Raw genomic sequence first — 2,737 nt, 5'->3', positions numbered from 1 at the left:
ATTATAGGAATATCCTTTTATAATGCACTATTGGTGTGTTTGACCGGAGCCCATATTTGATGACATGGCACTACCACCTCATCACCCATAGACACATTGCACTATAGTGACTTGGGCGTGGCCACTGCCTCCCACCAAAAAATTGTCACAATATGTGACGGCCTCAATTGACTTTTCTCGATGGAATCTCTACTTACATCGAATCCTCCTCCCCCCTATATTAAGCTAGATTAGATTATAAAAATTCTACCATTGTGAAAAAAAAAGACTTGGGCGTGGAATCGGATGACATGTTAAAAAAATACTGTATTTTGTCCTCAACTTTTAGAAAACTAGCTATCTAAAAACAATTGACAAAGTGAAACTAAGCTCAAACTTTCTTTAATATGTTACATTTGACTAATTGAAATGCTCTTAATTGTAGATAGATACTTTGGGAAAACAAAAAATGCGAGAGAAATCAAATTAGTTTCAATTTGTATTTTCTTTTCCATAACAAATCGTACATATAAAAAGGGCTATGAAGAGGAAGGAAAAAATATTAGGAATGTTTACCACTTGGAAACTCGAAGAATAGTTATTCATGAGAGAAGTGAAACTTTTTCACAATTTTTTCTTAAGGCATTGACTACTATTTCAACGGTATTAAAGTAGAAGTTAAGGTGAAATTACAGAATGCCTTTTTAGAACAGGTTATGAGTTTATTTGATACAGACCATATTTGATGACATGGCATTGTCAGGATTGAACCTGATGGATTGCAGAAAAAGAAGGGAAGAGGGGGTGTTCATGAACTGAGAGAGAATTGGAAGGAAGGGAAAGATATTTTTATTTGGAAAATTATGAATATCAATCTCATTGCCGCCTACTTCACTCCTTATGCTATTTATAGCATTATTCATACTGCATCAGTACTAACCGACGTATAACAAACTGAAAACAATCATAACAGATTTCCTAACTAACTTTCAGTGCAACGGCACCGTTTCGCACAAGAATATGACTTACAACCAAAAACTACGTCGCACTACTTATTTCCCTTGGCAATCTCCAAAATGGCGCCGCAATGTTCCAAAACTGCATCGTATCACTTATGATTCCTGACAATACCCTCGCCTTCAGAGCATCCTTGTCCTCAAGGATGGAAGTTTGGAAACTGGTGTTTGATGAAATCAAGGTCCTCCCAAGTGGCTTCTTCGAATCCCAGATTGATCCATTTGATCAAGACTTGTGACACTGGTTGGTGGTTTCGCAGTATGGCTCTCCTCTTGAGTACCATTTCAGGAGCAACCTGAATTTGATCATCCGGACCCACTAATGGCAATGCAAGCATGACTACCTGAGAACCTCCCAACTTCTTCTTCAACATAGAAATGTGGAACACAGGGTAGATTCTGGAACCCTGAGGTAACCCCAATCTGTAAGCTACTGCCCCCACACGAGCAAGGACTGGGAAAGGACCATAATACTTAGAGGCAAGCTTCAAGGAATGCCTAACTTCCACAGACTGTTGGCGGTAAGGTTGAAGCTTCAAATAAACCATGTCGCCCACTTCCAAAGTTCTTTCACTCCTCTTTTTATCTGCAAAAAATTTCATTCATTGCTACGCTTGAGCCAGGTTCTGGCGAAGAATTTGCAACACAGCCTGCCTATCACGAACAAGATCACTAGCTGCAGGAACAATAGTATCAGAAATGCACCCCAAAGGTAGCTGGTTAGGTGTGCAACCATAGAGGGCCTTAAATGGAGTCATTTTAAGGCTAGTGTGGTAATTAGTGTTATACTACCACTCAGCCATAAGCAACCATGACTTCCACTTCTGAGGTCTATCACTACTCATGCACCTTAAGTATGTCTCCACACACTGATTAACACGTTCACTTTGACCATTTTTTTGGGGTTGGTAGGCTGAGCTGAGATTTAAGCGAGTTCCCAACAGTCTAAACAACTCCTGCCAAAAAAGACTGGTGAAGAGCTTGTCCCTATCTGAGACTATCACATCTGGTAATCCATGGAGTCTGGAAACATGTGTTAAGAATAGCTTGGCAACCTCCACTGCTGAGAAGGGATGCTTGAGGGGAATGAAATGAGAGAATTTGATGAACCTGTCCACAACCACCAATATAGTGTCCGCACCTTCAGAATTTGGCAAACTCTCAATAAAATCCATACTGATCTGCGACCATGCTTGGTTGGGAACTGGCAGAGGTTGCAATAAGCCAGGATAAGGAATATTCTCATGCTTGTTGCTCTGGCAAACATCACACTGTTTGATAAATTCAACTACATCTTTCTTCATCCCAGGCCAGTAGAAGACTGTGCCTAGTCTCTTCAGGCACCTCAGCTGGCCAGAATGGCCACCTACTGCAGAAGAATGCAACTGTTGAAGGATTTGGTTCCTCAAATTACCATGTTTCCCACTGTCACAGGCTCCTCTTGCAGAATCCTTCTCCTGAATTCCTCTCCTTGACAAGGCATCAGCAGCTTTATTCTCTGCTCCCTTCTTGTATTGGATTTCATAATCCAAACCTAAGAGTTTTGTTAGACACTTATGCTGCAGGGGTGTATTCAGCCTTTGCTCCAACTAGAATTTCAAGCTCTGGTGATCAGTTCTTATGATGAAATGATATCCCAACAGGTAGTGTTTCCACTTTGTCACTGCCATTACCACGGCCAACAACTCCTTCTCATATATAGATAGCCCCAAGTTCTTAGGACTTAAGGCTTTGCTGAGGTA

At 40.9% G+C, this 2,737-nt stretch overlaps 1 protein-coding gene across 1 annotated transcript; it reads right to left on the bottom strand.

The window, feature by feature from the left end:
- Positions 1 to 1,135: 1,135 nt before the first annotated feature.
- LOC140013372 (uncharacterized) lies at positions 1,136 to 1,543 on the bottom strand. The gene has a single exon (XM_072062641.1). It carries the CDS (start codon positions 1,541 to 1,543, stop codon positions 1,136 to 1,138), a length of 408 nt encoding a protein of 135 aa, XP_071918742.1.
- Positions 1,544 to 2,737: the final 1,194 nt, after the last annotated feature.

This window comes from Coffea arabica, chromosome 8c (genome assembly GCF_036785885.1).
Source record: "Coffea arabica cultivar ET-39 chromosome 8c, Coffea Arabica ET-39 HiFi, whole genome shotgun sequence".
NCBI classification, from domain to species: domain Eukaryota; kingdom Viridiplantae; phylum Streptophyta; class Magnoliopsida; order Gentianales; family Rubiaceae; genus Coffea; species Coffea arabica.
Note: the sequence above shows the minus strand (reverse complement) of the source record. Positions and strands in the feature narration are given on the sequence as shown.